The sequence below is a fragment of the Bos indicus x Bos taurus genome, chromosome 1, assembly GCF_003369695.1.
Source record: "Bos indicus x Bos taurus breed Angus x Brahman F1 hybrid chromosome 1, Bos_hybrid_MaternalHap_v2.0, whole genome shotgun sequence".
Classification (NCBI taxonomy): domain Eukaryota; kingdom Metazoa; phylum Chordata; class Mammalia; order Artiodactyla; family Bovidae; genus Bos; species Bos indicus x Bos taurus.
This window is the reverse complement of record NC_040076.1, coordinates 143,055,555-143,074,394: the sequence shown is the minus strand read 5'-3', so window position 1 is coordinate 143,074,394 and position 18,840 is coordinate 143,055,555. Positions and strand designations below refer to the sequence as shown.

General features: G+C 46.8%; 1 protein-coding gene across 1 annotated transcript in view; it reads left to right on the top strand.

The window, feature by feature from the left end:
• Positions 1-18,840, top strand: part of HSF2BP (heat shock transcription factor 2 binding protein) — an 87,448-nt gene that overhangs the window by 28,634 nt on the left and 39,974 nt on the right. The window contains exon 7 of the mRNA XM_027547162.1: positions 7,831-7,948. Coding sequence (XP_027402963.1) covers positions 7,831-7,948 — 118 coding nt within the window. The remainder of the gene's footprint in view (positions 1-7,830; positions 7,949-18,840) is intronic.

Below are 18,840 nucleotides of genomic sequence, written 5' to 3'. Positions count from 1 at the left end.
GAAATGTTATTTTTCCTCATCTACTGAAATCCTAATGCAGTGGATCTCATGTAGACAATTTCTTCATAAGCCCTTAAGAGCCGGTGATATTCTTCACGGGCAGATGTTGAGACCCGGGTGTTGTCCAGTCCTGATTTGGCCTTTGTCTGCTGGAGGACTGCCTCATGGACTTTCATCATAGCCTCTTCAGCTGGTTGAGGCTTGCACTGCTCCACCTTCTAAAATTGCTGTAAGATATCTTTTCTTCTTTTCTTTTTTAAATAAATACTTAGGTATTTGGCTGCCCGAGGTCTTAGTTTAGTTATTTGGTGGCACGTGGGATCTTTAGTTGCCGTGTGCGGGATTTAGTTCCCTGATCATGGGTGGAACTTAGATCATCCGCATTGGGAGTGTGGAGTCTTAGCCACTGGACCACCAGGGATCCCTGGGGTCTCTTTTTTAGCAGAATGTTTAATACTTGCAAATTTGATGATTAGATTTTCTGCTGTGTGCAAGTGACTCCAAAAGTCTGTGATGTATGTGACTTTCCATTCTGCTGAATTGTGATTTTGAATTGCTTCAATTGCCAGCTGGTGTGCAGTGGTGAGGTCGTGGGCCAGTGGGCAAGGCCAGCCTGTTGCTCAGCAGCCAGGCTCAACTTGGCTTTGTTTTTCCCTGCCTGGCGTGGCTCACTTAGGAGCCCTCATGAAGAGTCAGAAGTGGGCGTGTCTGCATTGCGTTCCCCTTACAGGCTGATGACCGTGATGCAGTGCTTACGCGATTGTGTTGGCGTTTACTGCTGCTCTCCTGAGGCCTCGGGGCCTTCCGTGTCTCAGATCCCAAGACTGTTCCACGGGGAGTAGGCAGGACAGCAGATGCCTTGGTTAGCTGTCAGATAGATCCTCTGTCTTTTAAACTTACCTGTGGGAAACGCTCCCATTACAGCTTTTCTTTTCACCTTGTTGCAGTCCTGCAAGTTTTGACAAATGCATGCAGTCACGTTACCACCACAGTGAAGACATGGAAAGGTTCCATTTCCTCCCTCTTGTCCCCCCGCTTCCTCCCCGTTCCTTTTGCAGCCCACCCCTCCGCCCACCATCAGCACCACGCAGCTGCTCGTCTGGCAGTTTGCTGCACCTTTTAGCTGAATTTTCCTGGCTGGCCTGTCTGGTGTCCAGTGTCCACCCTAGGGGAGCAGGTGCTGGCCTCCCATTTCTCCTTGCAGCGCCTGCCTTTTCCTATTTTTTCCTGTCAGTCGGTTGATTCTGCAACCTCAACTCTGATGTGTTCAGGATAAGTTGTGATTTTTCAATTATCTACCTGCCTCTTTTTAAAGAATGGAGGTGTCGCTCTTTTCAGTTTACTGTGTCCTAAGCAAAAGCTGGCTGTCAGAGATTGGTTTAAACTGTGAAATTAGTGAATTTTTCTTATCCATAGTCACTGTTGTTCATAATAGGTTAATAGTAACACAAAGTATGGATTTTTAGGCCCAGCTAGTCCACTTCCTGGGATGTCAGTTCTCTGGACTTTATTTCCTCTTTATTTTTATAATGCCTGCTCAGTACCTCACACAGTGTTGTGCATGTTACTGAGCTTTGGGTAAGTGGCAACATATTGTAACCCAAGGTCTTGTTTAACAAAGGGTGTGCGGTGGTTTTCTACAATTTTATAAGTGGACACATATAGAACTTAAAAGGAGATGGCAAATTGTTATCGCAACCCTGTGAAGGTTAACTTGCTTAGCTTACAAATGGAAAACTTATTTTTCTGACTACCCTTTCTACTTTTTGACTATTTGGAAGTTATAATTGCACTCCTTGTCTCTAAATTCTGGGTTTATTCATTCAAACAGTGTTAGGTAATGATTGTTGTTTAGTCTCAAGGTCGTGTCCAACTCTTTTGTGACCCTATAGACTGTAGCCCACCAGGCTCCTCTGTCCATGGGGTTTCCCAAGCAAGAATATTGGAGTGGGTTGCCAGTTTCTTCTCCAGGGGATCTTCCTGACCCAGGGATCGAAATCATGTCTTCTGCACTGGCAGGTGGATTCTTTACCAGTGAGCCACCAGGGAAGCCCTTAGGTAATGATTAACGAATCAAAATTTCTTTTTTTTGCCATGCCTCATAGCTTGTGGCATCTTAGATCCCCAACCAGGGAGGACCCGGGCCCAGCAGTGAGAGTGCCGAATCCTAACTATTAGACTGTCAGAGAACTCCCCCAAGTTACTTTTTTGGTTGTTGATAATTTGTGGCAGGACTGGATCCAGCTCATCTGTCATGGACGTAATAGTTGCACAGAGCTTATAGCAGCGCGCCCTTGTGTCAGTGACCAGCGCTGCTCCAGGCCCCTCTGTGCTTCTGCCTCCTGATTCCCGCCCTCACGCGCTTGCACTGACACAGGGGAGCAGAGTCCAGTTCCTCTTCCACCGCTGACCAGCCCTGTGCTCTTTACACTGTGACCCCCAGCTTCGTCTTCTGAAAAGAGAGGCTTAGGCCCCCAGATGAGGATGAAGGTCTGCCCCAGCCCTGGACTGCGGGTGCTCTGAGAAAGGAGGCTGTGGGCCTTGCCTCTGGGATCAGGTGGTGGCCTCTGAGGCCAGTTAGCCTTTGCTGTGTGCCATGTCCTTGAGTAACTGTCCCTAGAGCATGTTTCTCAGCCTCAGCAGGAAATTCTCTGTTTGGGGGTGTTCTTTGCATTGTGGGGTTTAGGAACATCCCTGCACTCTGCCCTGAGAGTCCAGGAGCAGCCCCTGGGGTGACAGCCAAGAGTGTCTCCAGTGGTTGCCAGGTGTCTCTTGGTGGCAAAATTGTGCTCCCTTGCCACTTGGAGAACCACTGCCCTGTATCATGGCCTTAACCTGTCTTATACACAGAAAGTTTATGATAATCTGGGATGTTAGAGGTAAATGCAGAGAGCTGTTTTGACATGCTGAAAACTGTTTTGGTTTCTGTGTCCCCTGGGCGTGAATCTGACATGTTTGATGTCATCTATCTATATAGAGGTCTTGCTAATTCAGGAGAATTTGATACCTGTTATCTACAATATCCAGTTAATCACAGACATTGTCTTAGTCGTCTTTCAGTGGTTTGTCTTGGATAATTGGGGATACTTTGTAATCTCTCCTTAGATAATGCCCTTCCTTCAGTTGACAGAGTGTGACCAAGATAAGGAGCTGTTGTTTTGTGGAATTGGAGTGTTTCCTTGAAACTCATGTCCCTTTTGTAGCTGGCTCAGTTAAAAGATAAGCACAGACAGTTCAGTTCAGTTGCTCAGTCATGTCTGACTCTTTTGGGACCCCATGAACCACAGCACACCAGGCTTCCCTATCCATCACCAACTCCCGGAGTTGACCCAAACTCATGTCCATTGAATCAGTGACACCATCCAACCATCTCATCCTCTGTTGTCCTCTTTTCCTCCTGCCCTCAATCTTTCCCAGCATCAGTGTCTTTTCAAATGAGTCAGCTCTTTGCATCAGGTGGCCAAAGGATTGTAGTTTCAGCTTCAACATCAGTCCTTCCAATGAACACCCAGGACTGATCTCCTTTAGGGTGGACTGGTTGTATCTCCTTGCAGTCCAGGGGACTCTCAAGAGTCTTCAACACTGCAGTTCAAAGCATCAATTCTTCGATGCTCAGCTTTCTTTATAGTCCAAGTCTCACATCCATACATGACTACTTATAGCCTTGACTAGACAGACCTTTGTTGACAAAGTAACGTCTTTGCTTTTTAATATGCTATCTAGGTTGGTCATAACTGTCCTTCCAAGGAGTAAGCATCTTTTAATTTCATGGCTGCAGTCACCATCTGCATTGATTTTGGAGTCCAAAAAAATAAAATCAGCCACTCTTTCCACTGTTTCCCCATCTATTTGCCATGATTTGATGGGACCAGATGCCATGATCTTCATTTTCTGAATGTTGAGCTTTAAGCCAGCTTTTTCACTGTCCTCTTTCACTTAGGCACAGTCAGTCTTAGAGTTTTCCAGATTGATGGAATGTAAGAGGAGGACTGTGAGATTGAGGACGGGAGGAAAAGGAGACAACAGAGGATGAGATGGTTGGATGGTGGCATCAACTCAATGGACATGAGTTTGAGCAAACCCGGGAGATGGTAAAGGACAGGGAAGCGCCTAGTATGCTGCAAAGAGTTGGACACAACAATAGAACCTTTCACTGATAGGGGCTCTGGGATTATAGTTAATTTTGTGGTTGTTTCTTGAATCATACACAGTATGGGCAAATAATATTCAGCTTGGTTGTAATTTGTGTGTAGGAGAGTTTTCTAGGACTCTAAAAATTTTCCTTCTGTAGTGCCTATCCATTTCATTTACAAAATAAACGCCTATCTGTTAAACTTTGCAGGAGCTGTGTCCAGAGAGCAGGGGTGATGATGGTCCCAGAATGACAGTTAGAGATTGGGAGAAACGGAAGGTGCTTGGAGTCTGTCTTTCCTGAGAGTGCAATTGAGTGTTAAGGGAAGGAATCTGAACAAATAGAAAGAAAGGAATTACACTTGTAGATGGGCTGTTGGAAAGTCGGGGGATCTGCTTGGAGCTCTTTAATTCATGATGGGTCAACAGGTGATAGCACCTGGCTGGCAGCGGAGCTCTGCCAGCATAGGCCTGGCCCTTGATTTTTCTTTGACTGGGTGCCCTAACAGTCTGAACACACGCTCTTCCATGGTGGAAATTTATCTAACCCAGTGCAGTAGGTTGAGCATCTTTTCATGTATTCGTTGGCCATTTGTGTCTCTTCTTTGGAGAAATGTCTATTTAAGTCCTTTGCACATTTCAAAATTAAGTCATTTGTCTTTTTATTATTGAGTTGTTAGAGTTCTTTGTATATTCTAGATACCAGCCCCTTATCAGGTATATTATTTACAAAACTTTTCTGTCATTCTGTAGTTGTCTTTTCGCTTCTTGGTAGTGTCCTTTGAAGCACAAAAGTGGTACCTTTTTGATGATATACAGTGTATTTATGGCACCCCACTCCAGTGTTCTTGCCTGGAGAATCCCAGGGACGGGGAGCCTGGTGGGCTGCCGTATATGGGGTCCACAGAGTCGGACACGACTGAAGTGACTTAGCAGCAGCAGCAACAGTGTATTTTTTTCTTTAGTTACTTGCTTTTTTGTTGTCATATATAAGAAGTCATTGGTTTAATTCAAGAATATGAAGATTTACCCCGTGTTTTCTTCTAAGAGTTTTATAGTTTTAGCTCACACATTTGTCTCTTTGATCCATTTTGGGTTAATTTTTATGTATGGTATAAGGTAGGGGTTCAGTCTTTTTTCTTTGCATGTGGCTATCGAGTTGTCCCAGCACCATTTGTTGAAAAGATAATTCTTTTATCCTGTCTCCATTCAATTGTCTTGATCCCAATTCTTGAAAATCAGTTAATCATAAATTTGAGTGTTTATTTCTGGACTCTCACTTCTACCATTGATCTGTGTTACTATTATTATGTCTGTACCTTATTATGATTCCTATTATAAAAAATAAGACAAAATAATTACAAGGTAAAGCAAAAGTATCATACATAATACCCCTCAACTTTTTATATTTTTTATCAGCATATGTAATTCACACTAGTTTCATTTCTTAAATTATATAATTACTATGGTAACTTCTAGAAGTACCTATAAACTTTGAAGAAAAATGAACCTAGAGGAGAAAAAAACGTGCAGTTTAACAGAAAAGTAAACCAGCAATCCTTCACAGTCCTAGGGCTAACTCACGTATCGCAGATAGACTGATAATTCCTGGAGCTGTCAGTGTAGAACTTTGTTGACATTTATTTTACTTCATAGTTGCTCCTTCACCTGTGCTTAGTGAAAGGGAGGATTGGCCTTCACCCTTACAATACTGGATACGTGGGAAGGGACCTCACGCGCCAGTCAAGGTGCTGCGTCTTGTCGGGTGGTGTTGCTTGCTCTGGTACAATGTACGTTTTGCTCTAACTTTTTTCTTGAGTGACATGTTAGTGATGTTTCTGTTATCTGTTGCTATGTAACAGACTGCCCCCAAATCTTGTCATTAAACACTACCAGTCATTTATTTCTCTCAAGAACTTGCAGTTTGCTCTGGACTTGGCAGGCAGGATCTGCTGCTGCTCTGCTCTGACTGGGACCTCAGCTGGGCTGACTCACATTGCTGTGGGTAGCACAGCGGGGGGTGAGCAGGACTCCTCCTCTCCTTGTGGCGTCTCGGGCCTCTCCATGGTATACTTGAATGTAGTTGCATCTCAGCAAGAGTTAGATTTCTTTCCTAGCAACCAGGGCTCCCAGAGCAGCTGGCAAGGGACAGAGGTGGAAGCTGCCAGGTTCCTTCTGTCTTGCCTTGAGAGTTGTGCAGCAGGTGGGTTGCGTTCTGCTGCTCATACCCAAGTCAGGAACAACACAAGGCCTGCAGACCAGAGGTATGGTTTGTTGGCAAGTCATCTCTGGAAACTACTGAAGTATGTAGCTAGAACGTGTGTTTCCTTTCTTAATATGAAGAATGTCATCTCCAAAAACTTCCTTAGAATGACTTTGAGTTTATGATGCCCAATGCTTCATTTCCCCCAAGGTATTTCTATAGTAAAACTAGAGTGTTTCTTGTGATAGAAAATATAGGCATCAGGTTCAAATTTATTGAACAAATAACATCACATTTGTCAGTGAAGGGTCCTGTCTTCAGTAAAGTTATCGCTGTCATGAAATGATATTCCAAATTAAATAGCATGAGGCAATTATGAGGCAAAAATTGCTGGAATACCAAGCAAAAATGGGAACAAATCTGTTAGGTTTAGGAGACTTTAATATTCTCGTTTGATCAGGAATGTCCAGTGTCTGGTTCCATAGGGTTGGCCTGGTAGCATAGATGACATTTATATTCTGCTATTAGATAACAGTTAATCAAAGACAGAGCAAGTCAGTGATAGAATTTATCCTCCATTCTTGATAGTTACTAGCAAACGAAAAATAGAACAGTTTCTTAAACTTGTAGAGGATCTTGCCAGAACCGTCCCGTGAACACCACACTTAACTGGAAGTGCATCTGGTGAGGCCAGAGGCCTCCGGGTGCCGCTGCCCTGTGTCTCCTCCAGCCAGACCGGCTCATGTGGGTTAGGAATTTCAGTCACTCTGAATCATGCTTTATTGTTAGACCTAGCCAAGGAAAAATCATACCGGCACATAAATAAATATTCTGGATTACTGACGTGTCCTTGTAGGTATCTGGGAGTGTGACGGAGCCAGTGTTAGCTCCACAGTGTCCCTGGGGAGGCAGGGTGATGACTTGGTCTGGTTTCCTTGTTGGTTCTGTGGGACCTCAAGCATGAAGAAAGGTGACACTCGCTGACCCACAGTGGTGTGTACAATTTATAAAAAAACTTTTCTTGTAATCAGTTTTTGTCCTGGTCTCTTTTGACCTCATGATTTCAGTTTGGTATTCTAGTTTAAAGTCCTCAGGATTTCACTCCTAGGGTTGAAGGTGTATTTTAGTGTCCTTGGTCCCAGATAAAGTCCCCAGCCCCGACCTTCTGTTTGGACCCTGACCGCTCATAGCTGTTTATCCAGTATTCCGGAGCCTGGTGTCCACTTGCTGTGCTGTGGCCAGACTGCACCTGTATTTAGACCCAGCGCTCTGTTCCACCACCCAGCCCTTTGCTAATCACAGTGGACATTGCTCACCTTCTTACGACTGCTCTGCTTCTCAGTTACCCTATTCTGGCTGTTGGCTCTGTGGCTAACTATTCTGCGTTCATTAGGTATGTTAGAAGAAAGACAGCAACACTCCTCTGTCTTGGATAGACTTCTCTAGGTTTTGAAGTAGCAATGATTTTGATGCTCTGTGTCCTCTTTCTGTTGCAGATGTAGCCGCCATAGCCAGTGGCCGTGAATTCCTGGTTAACTCGAGTCGGGTGCTCCTGGACACCATACTGCAGCTTCTAGGGGACCTGAAGCCCGGACAGTGTACCAGACTCAAAGTGTACGGTGGCTAGTATTGAAAAGTTCACGTTTATTTACATATGAGTTAGAATTTGCTGATTGGGCCTCTTTTTCAAGCAAACACAGTTAATTTAGCTATAGGTCTAAAAAATAGAAGAAACAAATTTCCTGGAGAATTAAGGGATGCACTCTCTATTTGATACTATTTTAGAAAAATAATACAAGCAAAAGGAATCTTCCTATCTCAGGGCAATCATTGAGTCCCAGATGCTGTCGTGGGTGAACTTTAGACTAGGTGATGGCTGTGGCAGCACCCCACTTCCAGGGACCAGAACCTGGCCTCACTTTCACCTGTGTGTGACCAGTTACTACGCACGGAGTGGTTGAAACAACACCTGCTTCAGGGTCTGCAGGTCAGAGGTTTGAGTGCGCTTGCTTGGTATCCCAACAGGGCCTCACGAGGCCCCAATCAAGGATGGTCCAGTTGGGTCTCTTTCCAGAGGTTCTGGGTCAGAGTCTGCTTCCACGTGCATTCAGGTTGCTGGAGGAACCCAATTCCTTGTGTTTATAGGAGTCTGGTCCCTGTATCCTTGCTGGCTGTCAGGTGGGGCCATGTTTAGCTTCCAGGGGTGATTGAATTCCTTATCACCTGACCCCCACCCCATCTTCAGATCAAAGCAACTCCCTGAATCTTACTTCACTTTGAAACTTCTTCTATTTCTTCTTCTCCTACCAGCTGGAGAAAACACTATGCTTTCGATGGGGTCATAGGTTTACATTTGGCATAGCTGAATAAACTCCTTTTTGATTAACTCAGAGCCAGCTGATTAGTGACCTTAGTTGTATCTGCTGAGTCTCACTGCCTGGACCAGGTGACTTAACACGATGTTGTTGTGGTTTAGTTGCTAAGTCATGTCTGACTCTTTTGGAGTCTGCCAGGCTCCTCTGTCCTTGGGATTTCCCAGGCAAGAATACTGGAGTGGGTTGCCATTTCTTTTTCCAGGGAATCTTCACAACCCAGGGATTGAACCCACGTCTCCTGCACTGACAGGCAGGTTCTTTACTGTTGTGACACAGGGAAGCCCAGCTTAACATGACCAGGGTGTTACGTGTTGGCCGCAGAGATTAGGATAGGAAGCCTTGATCCATTTTCAGATTCTGCTACTGCACCATTTATTTTGGGTGTTTGCTTTTACTTCTTGGAGCTCTTTATTTAATAGCTTCTTTAAGTCTTTGTCAGATACTTCTTATATCTGTGTCATCTTGGCTTTGGTATGTTTTGATTCTCTTGTTCCACATGAGTTGGGATTTTTCCTGTTTCTTTATAGGCTGAGTAATTTTTGGATTGTATCCTGGACATTTGAATATTATGCTTTGAGGTCCTGAGTCTTGCTTAAATCTTATGGGAAATGTTGATGTTTTGTTGCAGCAGGCAGTCAGCCTGGTTGGGGTCAGGTCACAAGTTCTGACCAGCCTTCTCTGTTTATGACTTCCATGTCAGTTCCATTTTTTGTTGTTGTTTTGGTTTTAGCCACATTAACGTGGCTTGCAGGATCACAGTTCCCTGACCAGGGATTGAACCTGGGCCATGGCAGTGAAAGTGCTGAATCCTGACCACCAAATCCTAACCACTCCCGTCAGTTCCACTTTTAAGAGGCCTTGGCAGTGCTCTTGGGTCTGCCCCTCTCATGTGTCCCTGTCCAAGACCTGGATGATGTGATGTTTTAGTTCTCAGAGTCTAGTACATGCTGCTTATGATCAGATCCACACATGCATAGCTGGGGTGAGGCCTGGAGTCTATAGGCGACCTCGTGGGGTCACATTCCTGAGCTCCTAACTCTCCATGATGTCTTGGTGCTTGTTTGTTCTCAGGAGCCCTCTTTAGTCCTTCCCCTGGAAGGCTGGTTCTCTGTGTCCTGAGGTGTCACATTCCTGCACTGTGCCCACACCCAGGGCAAGTGCTGGAGTGAAGAGGATCCCAGTTCCTTTGGGTGGTGAGGATGATTCCCTTCCCACAGAGTCTGCGTTACCCGAGGGCTCCCACCGCCAGCCTGGTCAGTGCTCCCCCTCATCTCCTCAAGCCTGAGCCCTGGGCTTCTACTGGCATGCTCTGTGTGGGTCAGGGCCACCTTGGGCTTGGGGGCTGAGTGGTGAACTGCTGGTTTGGTGGTTCTTACAGTTATGGTCTTCTTCACAATCCACCTGCTTCTGTTTCCTTTTCTGGGGCCTAACCTAGCTGCTCCTTGTATTCTGTCCAGAGTTTATAGCTGCATCAGAGACAGCGAGAGGGCGGGTGTGTTGACTCGGTCTTCTCTGGAGCAAAGCTCTCCGGTCCACCTAAGTGTGTGTGTACATGAGCAGTACATGTAGTACAACGTGACATGTAACTTACCTAGTGGTGTGTGTATGTTTACAAGTTGTATGTGGATCTTCTTACCCTTGTAAGTATTTTGCATCAAAGACAATGTAACGTTTGAATTATGTTCTCACTATGGATGGACATGTATCTTATTTTCATGTTTTACTCTACAATGTAATGTTAAAGTGAAAATCTTTGGCAAACATGTCCTTGCTAACTTGTGTGAGAGTTCTTTGAAGAGTTTTCCCAGAAGTGCAGTGTTTGAGATAGAGGACACGCACATTCAGTTTTATGAAGTGCTGCCCCATGGGTCACCAGAGTGCACAGTTGCACACACACTGCACAGAGCTCTGTCTTCCCACTCCCTCGTCAGTTCTTCATGGTTCTGTTCTTGTAAAGAACACTCATGTTATCTCTGTTTCTGTCTTTAGGTTTAACTTACCAGTGAGGGTGTGACTCTCTTCACATGTTCATAGCATGAGTTTTTTTTCCATGAATGCCTGTTGCCCATTTTCTGTTGGGTTGTCTTTTTCTTAATGATTTGTTATCATTCTGTTGTCTCCTGCTTCTGTGTCTGTACACGGTCAGTGTTTGCAGGGCCAGCCAAGCCCCTCCTCCAGTTTCTGTGGCATGGTGTGGGGCCTGGGTCTCTTCTTGCCTCTCTGGATCTGGTGTATGGAACCCTCTGCCTCTTCGTCCTGATGGGCTCCTGTCCACTGCAGCGGGAGGTGGGAGGACTGCCTGCAGAGACGTTTGCTTGCTTACTTGACAGGCTTCCTTCTGACTCCTGAGCACAGCGTGAGCAGCTGTCAGCCTCGAGCCCTCTTGGGGTCACTGAAGCAGGTCCCCCGCTTGGTTCTCTCCAGCTGCCTTCTGATACGCACACTGTCACCCACATCCTGCATCGCTGTTGAAGTCCGGCCCCAAGTGCTCTGAACTAGGACCTCTCGTTCTGCAAGCACTTCCTTTGCTTTTTGACCTCTCCTCGACTTGACTGCATCTTGCCTTTTTCTTGGGGATTTTACTTTCCTTTCCACCTTCGTGATCAAAGGCTGCTCCTTTTCAGCAGCTTGGGTACCTTAGAGCCAGAGATGGGGATTAAAAAAAAATTTTATTTAGAGCAAGTTTTTAGTTTCACAACAAGATTGAGAGGAATATACAAAACTTCCCCATAAACCTCTGCCCCTGCTCCACATGCTGCTGCTGCTGCTGCTGCTAAGTCGCTTCAGGCGTGTCTGACTCTGTGTGACCCCATAGATGGCAGCCCACCAGACTCCTCCGTCCCTGGGATTCTCCAGGCAAGAACACTGGAGTGGGTTGTCATTTCCTTCTCCAATGCATGAAAGTGAAAAGTGAAAGTGAAGTTGCTCAGTTGCGTCCGACTCTTCACGACCCCATGGACTGCAGCCCACCAGGCTCCTCCGTCCATGGGATTCAAAAGTACTGGAGTGGGGTGCCATCGCCTTCTCATCACGGCTCTCCCAATTATCAACATGACTCATGAGAATTTTTTTTTACCAAGGCTGAACCTGCTTTGATGCATCGTAATTGCCCAGAGACCATAGCATATGCGTGTGCGTTCGCTCCAGCTGTGGTCCATGTGTGGATTTGGGCAGATATGTCATGACCCACGTTCACTGTTATAACAGCGTGCAGAGGGTCCTGGACTTGGTCCTCGTGTGCATTGTCAGCCTATGAGGTGGGCAGCTCCGTCTCGGTCCTCAGACACGTACTGCTGTCCTGTTCAGCTCCTTCCTCCCTTTGCCTCCAAACCTTGCTGAGACTCCCGCTCCGCACTGCTTTTCTCTCCTCCAGTCACTCCATTGGCCGCCCAGCTCACTTGGATCCGCTGGTGAGGCGTGTTGGGGTTTCCTTTCCTCTGTCAGCGGCCCCAGGCCCCTCCCCACCATCTCCTGAGTGCTGACCTTGGACCAGCTGTCAGCTGCTCCCTTCCTGGTTGCCGTGGTGCTGGAGGAGGTTTCCAGATGCACAGTCATGCTGGTTCACCCTCCCCTGGTCCTGAGCCCTCTGCAGCCCTCATCTGTCCTTTATTTCCCTGCAGCATAGGTGTGGGGGTCCCAGCAGGTGCCTTCCTGCCTGCTCCCCAGGGAAACCTGAGGGGCGTGGCCTGCGCTCATCCGCCTCACTGCCTCACTCTTCACCCGCCTCACCAGCAGTCTCTCACGTGGCCTTGTGGGGTTGGGGGGCTTTCACTAGCTGCCCTTTTGCTTAGTTGCTCTCTGGGACTTTGCTCAGTTAGGTGTCGTCTCTTGCTTTGGCATCTTTGAGTTATCCTCCCCACTGGCTCCTTCTCAGCCTGTGTTCTCCCAGCTGTGCTCTGACCACTGTCCATAGGACCCTGGGGTTCGTATTGGCCAGCTCTGCTAGGACCTGGGTGGCTTTGACTTTTCCACGACATGGCACATCTTCCTGGGATGAAGGGCTGGTTCATGGCACCGTGTTCCTTTTGCTTCTCTTGAAGTCCCCATGGACCCTGGGGGTCAGTGGCCATATAACAGACTTGACTCTCCCCAGGGGCCCCTCTTCGCTGGCAAATGGGACGTTGTTGTGACTTGGCCTCCGTGAGTTCTTTCAATGTTATGTCCTCTCAGGCCGTTTAATTTCTTACTAGCTCCAGTTTATCTGCCTTTTTTTAGAAGACCCTTGTTAAACTCTCCAAGTCTAGAAACTTCTGACGACATCTGGTGGTTGGACACCAGTGGGCCCTGGGGCTTTTCAAGGTGCTTGTGTTGATGGCAGGGTGGCGGGGTTGCTGTTGGCTGTATCGTTTAAGCCTCGGCATCTGTACCTCCAAGGGTACACCTTCTTGCTACACCAACCAGGACTGTGTTCTCTGTTGATAATTTTTACATCCTCATCAGCCTCTTTGGCGTCTGCACCATGTGGCCAGTTGATAGGACTGTGGGCAGCCCCAGGCCGGCCCGAGGCCAGGCTCTGTCTGTCAAGGCTGGGGAAGTGAGTTCTGGCAGGTGGTGATGAGCCACTGGGTTGGGGGCGGATCCTGCCCACCTCTTCCTCATGCAGCCAGCCCTCAGGGTGTGAAGTGTCTGGAATTTCCCCATCCTCACAGCATCAGACCTTACCCTTCCATCTCCAGCCATGGGGCATCAGCCTGGCACGCAGAGTGCTCAGCACAGGCAGAGTCTGTGCCCTGATCTTGGGATTGCTGGGGGCCCCCAGGCGTCGTGCCGGCCCTGGGTCTGGCAGGTGGACCCTCCGAGACTCCTGGTTGTGTCTTGTTTGCCCACTGGAGTCACCTGACACTGGTGCTGCCACTCTCCTTGACGCTCAGTAAGAGCTGGAAAAACTTGTTTTGTGTTTCACATTGGAGATCTGGATTTCAGGAATTAGGGTTACTTCCAGCCTTTTAAACTGTCCCCGGAGTCTTTTATACACAACTGTCTTATTGCCCAACCTTCATTATGATTTTACCAGTCCTGTTGACACAAGCCATAGGAAGCTTTCTGAGCTCTTGTTGTCTTTGCTTCTTAGGGTCAGTGTGGGAGCCAGACCTGCTGAGAGTGTCATTGAATGGGTTGGGTAAAGTCCCTGCTGGAGAGAGGGGGCCACTGGGGGATGAGCAGGAAGATGGAGAGAGGGAAGTCCTGGGGGGTGAGCTGGAGGGCAGTGGCAGAGAGGGGTAATAATAATTCTTCAGCCACTGCTTAGTTCTCCATAAGGTATGCACACCCTCCCCGCCCACCCCCACCGGACCTGGGGTTCGGCTCCATGCAGTAGGTTTAATCTGTAGCAGCACTGGTCACTGATACGGCATGCTTCACCATGCAGGGGCCCCTGAGCGCACAGCATGTGGGCAGCGGCTCTGCAGAGTGGGCTTGAGAAATTCCTCTGGGGATGGGGTGCTTGCTCCCCCTGCTTGCAGTTACTGTTGGTTTATACCCCCAGCTGTGGGCTGCCCAGTTGTTACCAACAGTTTAGTGAGGTAGAAGCCCCGCTTAGGACGTCTGTCAGGTCCTGTGGTGCAGAACCAGCTCGTGAGCACCGCAGGAAGACCCGTCCCTGCTGTGTGACCAGATCAGTCCTACTGCTTGTCGAGTAGGGGCAGCTCCAAGTGGCTGTGTCAGCCCTGCAGATCGGAGCCTCAGCGAGTGACGATTCACTGTCAGGACTGAAGGGCTGACTTTGCCTGTAGACACCCAGCCTCCAAATGGGAAAGAACTGACCTGGGATAATCAGAATGCAGACTGTACTTCTTGGAAGGTGATTCTGGAGGCTTTTCCATAAAACGTCTTAAAACAGTAGAGATATTTTAGAACTGAGTTTAGGGCACTGAGCTTAGAGAGGGAGCTCTGAGCACACACATCAGGGTGTGTTCAGTGCTTTGTCATCGTCTTCCGTTCACTGTAAGCTTCTAGACAGCACAGGCTGTGTCCTCAAGGCCTGGTACACAGAGGTGCTCAGTGAATGTTGCTGAATGAGCAAATGAGGGGCAAATACTCACTTTCTGGGTTATGGTCATACTTGTTTGTTGTTAGAAGTTATACAATGTGTTACTGTGCATTCGGGTGGCCTGACACCTCTTCACTTAGGAGTGGCTTGATGCCAATTGAAAAGAAATCTTCAAACATGATCAGGTTTCTAAATGGTTTTCTAGTCAAAACTTTAGTAATATGGGATGGTAGAAAAGTTATCATTAAGGACATTATAAATAATTGATCATGATGTTGGTTAACAGTTAAATGTTTTGAAAAGAAAGGTATGTTTTAAAGACAAAACTTAAATATATTCAAACTCCTTAATTTGGCGTTATCAGCATTTCCAGATATTAAAAAGGTTAACCAACTTCTGAAAAGTTTATGTCCAACATTTCGGGTCTGGAACTAATATATATTATTTTCTAGGCAGCAGAGCTTTCAGCCACAAAATGTTTACCATTTGTTGAGACTACATTAGAGCCTGGTAACCAATGCTGAGTATAACCTCAGTTCTTTTGAAAGGCATTTTTAGGGTTTTAGCCTATCAAGTTTGATCATTCTATGTATATTAAAGAAACAAGCAGGGCTTCCCTGGTGGCTCAGTGGTAAAGAATTTGCTTGCCAATTCAGGACACTTGGGTTGGATCCCGATCAGGGAAGATCCTGCATGCCCCAGAGCAACTAAACCTGTGCGCCACAGCTGAGCCCGTGAGTGCCCAGGAGCCACAGCTACTGAGCCCGTGAGCTGCAGCTGCTGAAGCCTGTGTGCCCTAGAGCCTGTGCCCTGCAACAGACGCTACCACATGGAGAAGCCTGCACACCACAACTAGAGAACAGCCTCCAGTCATTGCAACTAGAGGAAAGTCCGTGCAGTAATGAAGACCCATCAGAGCCAAAAATAAATAAATACTTACTAAAAAAAAAAGATCAGATCAGTCGCTCAATCGTGTCCGACTCTTTGCAACCCCATGAATTGCACCACGCCAGGCCTCCCTGTCCATCACCAACTCCCGGAGTTCACTGAGACTCACGTCCATCAAGTCAGTGATGCCATCCAGCCATCTCATCCTCTGTCATCCCCTTCTCCTCCTGCTCCCAATCCTTCCCAGCATCAGAGTCTTTTCCAATGAGTCAACTCTTCGCATGAGGTGGCCAAAGTACTGGAGTTTCAGCTTTAGCATCATTCCTTCCAAAGAAATCCCAGGGCTGATCTCCTTCACAATGGACTGGTTGGATCTTCTTGCAGTCCAAGGGACTCTCAAGAGCCTTCTCCAACACCACAGTTCAAAAGCATCAATTCTTCAGCGCTCAGCGTTCTTCACAGTCCAACTCTCACATTCATACGTGGCCACAGAAAAAACCATAGCCTTGACTAGACGAACCTTTGTTGGCAAAGTAATGTCTCTGCTTTTGAATATGCTATCTAGGTTGGTCATAACTTTCCTTCCAAGGAGTAAGCGTCTTTTAATTTCATGGCTGCAGTCACCATCTGCAGTGATTTTGGAGCCCAGAAAAATAAAGTCTGACACTGTTTCCACTGTTTCCCCATCTATTTCCCATGAAGTGATGGGACCGGATGCCATGATCTTCGTTTTCTGAATGTTGAGCTTTAAGCTAACTTTTTCACTCTCCACTTTCACTTTCATCAAGAGGCTTTTGAGTTCCTCTTCACTTTCTGCCGTAAGGGTGGTGTCATCTGCATATCTGATGTTATTGATATTTCTCCCGGCAATCTTGATTCCAGTTTGCATTTCTTCCAGCCCAGTATTTCTCATGATGTACTCTGCATATAAGTTAAATAAACAGGGTGACAATATACAGCCTCAACGAACTCCTTTTCCTATTTGGAACCAGTCTGTTGTTCCATGTCCAGTTCTAATTGTTGCTTCCTGACCTGCATACAAATTTCTCAAGAGGCAGATCAGGTGGTCTGGTATTCCCATCTCTTTCAGAATTTTCCACAGTTTATTGTGATCCACACAGTCAGGTATTCCCATCTCTTTCAGAATTTTCCACAGTTTATTGTGATCCACACAGTCAAAGGCTTTGGCATAGTCAATTAAAAAAAAAAAACAAAAAAACAAGCCTGTATTTGGCTTTCTCAGTAAGAAAAAGGTAAATAACAGTGCACTTTGGGGTAGAGGAGGTGGTCAGTTCCTCACAGAAGACGTGCTGAACTTCATGAATGTGGAGCAGATCCTTGACGTCAGCCTCAGAGCAAATCATAACCATGACGAGATGCCATTTCATTCCATCTCAGTGAAAACAGTCTTGAGTCTGAATTCTGAGCTTTGGGGAGGACATGAGTCCTGTCTGCTCTGTGGGTGGGAGGGAGATGAAACGGCGGGGCTGAATCTGTTAGCTGTATGTGCCTGGGACGGATGATCCACTTCTGCATACCTACTCCAGGGAAGGTGCTGCCCATAAACCCCATGACAGGTGTGTAGAAACGTCACAGCACACAGCAGCAAAGTAATGAAACCTCTGTCAGCTGGAGAATAGATAAACAGATTGTGACAGTATGCGGGGACACAGCAGTGAAAATGCATTTGAGCCTTTCAGATCAACCCAGCCAAACTTCTCGTGGTGGTGGGGACCATCAGAGCAGTCAACTGCTGCTGGTGCACATGCAGAGAGCAGGATTGGTGGGGTCCACGTGTATGTCAAGGTCTGTGGAGATTCACACCTTACTCCCACATCAGGTGAGGATAGTGGTCCCACCTCTACGAAGTCCGAGTTCAGATGGAGTTCACTAAGGGGATTTGCTTTTTTAACCAGGGAGGTGGATGTTGTTCTTTTTGTGTGGCTTCTATGTTACATAGTTCAGTTCAGTTCAGTCGCTCAGTCGTGTCCGACTCTTTGTGACCGCATGAACCGCAGCACGCCAGGCCTCCCTGTCCATCACCAACTCCCAGAGTCCACCCAAACCCATTTCCCTTGAGTCGGTGATGCCATCCAACCATCTCATCCTCTGTCGTCCCCTTCTCCTCCTGCCCCCAATCCCTCCCAGCATCAGGGTCTTTTCAAATGAGTCAGCTCTTCGCACCAGGTGGCCAAAGTATTGGAATTTCAGCTTCGAAATCAGTCCCACCAATGAACACCCAGGACTGATCTCCTTCAGAATGGACTGGCTGGATCTCCTTGCAGTCCAAGGGACTCTCAAGAGTCTTCTCCAACACCACAGTTCAAAAGCATCAATTCTTCGGGACTCAGCTTTCTTTGTAGTTCAACTCTCACATCCATAAATGACTACTGGAAAAACCATAGCCTTGACTAGACAGACCTTTGTTGGCAAAGTAATGTCTCTGCTTTTTAATAAGCTATCTAGGTTGGTCATAACTTTCCTTCCAAGGAGTAATTTTAATTTCATGGCTGCAATCACCATCTGCAGTGATTTTGGAGCCCAGAAAAATAAAGTCTGACACTGTTTCTACTGTTTCCCCATCTATTTGCCATGAAGTGATGGGACCGGATGCCATGATCTTCGTTTTCTGAATGTTGAGCTTTAAGCCAACTATTTCACTCTCCTCTTTCACTTTCATCAAGAGGCTTTTTAGTTCTTCTTCACTTTCTGCCATAAGGTGGTGTCATCTGCATATCTGATGTTATTGATATTTCTCCCGGCAATCTTGATTCCAGCTTGTGCTTCCTCCAGCCCAGCATTTCTCATGATGTACTCTGCAGGTACTTGAGTAAAAAAATACCTAAAGGAAATCCACACTGATGCTGAAACTGAAGCTCTAGTACTTTGGCTGCCTGATGGGAAGAGCTGACTCACTGGAAAAGACCCTGATGCTGAGAAAGATTGAGGGCAGAAGAAGGGGGCAACAGAGGAAGAGATGGTTGGATGGCATCACTGACATGAGTTTGAGCAAACTCGGAGATGTGAAGGACAGGGAAGCCCAGCGTGCTGCAGACTGTGGGGTCACAAAGTCAGACGTGACTGAGCTACTGAGCAACAAGATTTTTAGGCTCAACCTGAGTGAAGCAGGGCAAGTCAAACCAGCATTTAACTAATCAGTCACTGTGTTCCTCTTTAAAAACTGATGGGCCTCCAACTATGAGTTTCTATCTGTCATTCAGTCTGAAGTGTCTGTATTGCTCTGCCAGTTACTT